The 2704-nt window shown below is 43.7% G+C and overlaps 1 protein-coding gene across 1 annotated transcript; it reads left to right on the top strand.

Moving 5' to 3' along the window:
* Window positions 1-1665: 1665 nt before the first annotated feature.
* Window positions 1666-2460, top strand: LOC109744113 (citrate-binding protein-like). Its single transcript, XM_020303205.1, has 2 exons — window positions 1666-1941; window positions 2062-2460. Exons 1-2 carry the CDS (start codon window positions 1666-1668, stop codon window positions 2458-2460), a joined length of 675 nt encoding a protein of 224 aa, XP_020158794.1.
* Window positions 2461-2704: the final 244 nt, after the last annotated feature.

Genomic DNA, 2704 nt, shown 5'->3' with positions numbered 1-2704 from the left:
ACATTTTTTATTTCTTCTTAAAGTGTAATACTGATGCCATTATTTAATTTTTTTCATATAAAACTTCATTGTTTTGATTTTTTTTTCTTATTATTTCAATTTATTTCTTCTTTATAGGTAATACCGATGCCACTAATTCATTCCTACTTAGAAAACTTCTCTGTGTGAAAATTCCACTATTATATGCTTATCTTTGCATACTATCAAACACGCAATTTCTGTGTCATTGTATGCAAAATTTGTCATTGTTGTTTATATTTTTATTTCTTCTTAGCTGGTAATACCAATGAAAGTAATTCATTTTTTATTAGAAACGTTGTTATTTGATTTTGATTTAGTTTCTTCCGTTTTCTTATTTTTTAATGGTAATACCAATGTCAGTAATTCGTGCGTTCGTATGAAACTTCAATTTACTGTGAAAATTCCTCCATTATAGCCTTATTCTTGTATATTATAAATACGCGCAATTTGCATGTAAATTGTGTCATTATTTATTTTTTTATTTTTTTATTTATTCTTAAATGATAAACCAATGAAACTAATTCATTCTTTCTTAGAAATTTTCATTATTTTATTTTCATTTTTGTTGCAAATTCATTCCTTCTTAGAAAACTTATTTTTTTTGTAGAATTTTTACTATTACATTCTTATCCTTTCATATTGTAAAAAGCGCAATTTTCTGTGTAGTTTATGTGCAGATTTTGTCATTATTCTGTTTAAGGTGACACCAGCATAATTATTACAATTTTAGGCAACGGACGACTACATTGCTCCATGATTAGTGTGCATGAATGTATATAACTGAAACAGTTTTACAGTCAGTCGACTAGTTCAAATTCATGTAGTTTGGGCATGTGTGTATCGTTCTTCACCAAGGTCCTGGTAAACCACCATACTTTTTTACGGGGATGCTCCCATATATGCATGTACTACACTGGTTTTCTCTGAGACTATACGTGTACATTGCTTGTTGGGCCATTATGTTGCTACGTTCGCCCCAATTATTCTGACAGCCATGCATGTGCCTGACAACACGTGTGTATGTGTGTGTGTGGTAGAAACAGATGGCTGAGAAGGCATAGGGTGACGGAAGAAGTGTATGGATGTGCAAGCCATCGTTCGGAGTTACGGCACAGGCCCAGGTTTCCGAAAATGAAAAGTGTGGTGCAAGTGCGATGTTGAGGGCAGGCTCAATCGACCGAAACAAATTTGGGTCAGTCGACTAATCCAAATTATGTTTTCAGTTGATTGGCCTGTAGCCGGTCCCATACTTGACGCACCCTACAAAATATATATGTGACGTAAATATCAGAACAACAAAAGATGGATGATGCTGCATCGATACCGACATGAAACGAAATACAGAAAAAACAATGGCAGGCGGCTCGTGAGTCGTGAACCAACGAACAAGCCTAAAATCTTTGGATTGGGCGGCGACGGCAAAGCAATGGCTGCAGGCTGCGCTGATTTTATAAAGCATCCTGTCAAATGTCGACACAGAATAGCAACAAGCCCAGGCTATTTACTCCAGGGAATATTCCCTTCGGTTCGAAATACTATCTGCCAACTACTGAAAAGAAATCCAGCGTACGATGCTACTATATATATCCACAACCAAACAGCCTAACAGAACGTACGTGTTGCCATCGGACCGGTCCCTTGATCATGGCCAAGCGCTTGACGCCATGGATCAGTGTCTTGGTCGTGCTCTCGACGCTGTGGCACTCGTGCAGCCCGGCCGCTGGTGCCGACCCGACGGCCGGCTTCACCGCTGTCGAGACCACGGAGGACCGGTTCAAGCTCCACAAGCCGTACGACCTGCCGCAGGAGCAGCGCTACGAGCTCTGCGCCGACGGCATGCGGCGGTTCTGGGTCTACTGCGACGACAAGCCCTTCCGCGCCGGGAGCCCCACCAAGCCGCGCTCCGAGATCCTCCTCAATGTAGGTCGCATCAATCTCTCTAAACCAACCCCTCCCTCTCACTATGATTTCTGACAGATTAGCCATGGAGTTCTGTTAGTTTGACATGTCGTTTTTGGTTTCCATTCTGGGGTGGAGCAGGTAACGTACAACTCCGGGGTGTGGCAGTTCGAGGGGTATGGCTACGTGCCGGCCGGCACCACGGGAGTGTCAGTGATGCAGGTGTTCGGCGCGGCAGGCCCGCCGCGCAACACGACGCTGATGCTGCACGTCTACGGCGGACGGCTCGTGTACTACAACGATGAGGCCAAGGTGGTCGACGACCACATCTACGACCGTTGGTTCAGGCTCAACGTGGTCCACGACGTCCAAGCGTCGGCCCTCACTGTGTTCATCGACGGCGACAAGAGGCTGGTCGTCCCAGGCTACGGCGGCGACCTCCACTACTTCAAGTTCGGGGTGTACACGCAGACAGATCCCTCGCACTACATGGAGTCGCGGTGGAGGGATGTCAAGGTCTACACCAAGACTCCCTACTGAAAAATGTAAGAAATCAACCTGCGAGATTTCGGCATGAATTACTTGGGGACTGGAGTACATTTGATTGGCAAGTGGAAGGAAAGAGTTTTGTATTAGTGTGATGAGGCAATGGATAAATGGATCGGGCTTGCTAAAAAGATTTAATGAAGTATCAGTCAACCTTGCAGCATTTTATCCCATCGTTTGCAACATTTTTTTCCTGACGGTTGCAGCATGTCGTCCCTCGTCGATTGTAGCACATTAT

Source organism: Aegilops tauschii, chromosome 7 (genome assembly GCF_002575655.3).
Source record: "Aegilops tauschii subsp. strangulata cultivar AL8/78 chromosome 7, Aet v6.0, whole genome shotgun sequence".
Taxonomy (NCBI): domain Eukaryota; kingdom Viridiplantae; phylum Streptophyta; class Magnoliopsida; order Poales; family Poaceae; genus Aegilops; species Aegilops tauschii.
The sequence above is the reverse complement of the archived record's forward strand: the minus strand, read 5'-3'. Positions and strand labels throughout refer to the sequence as shown.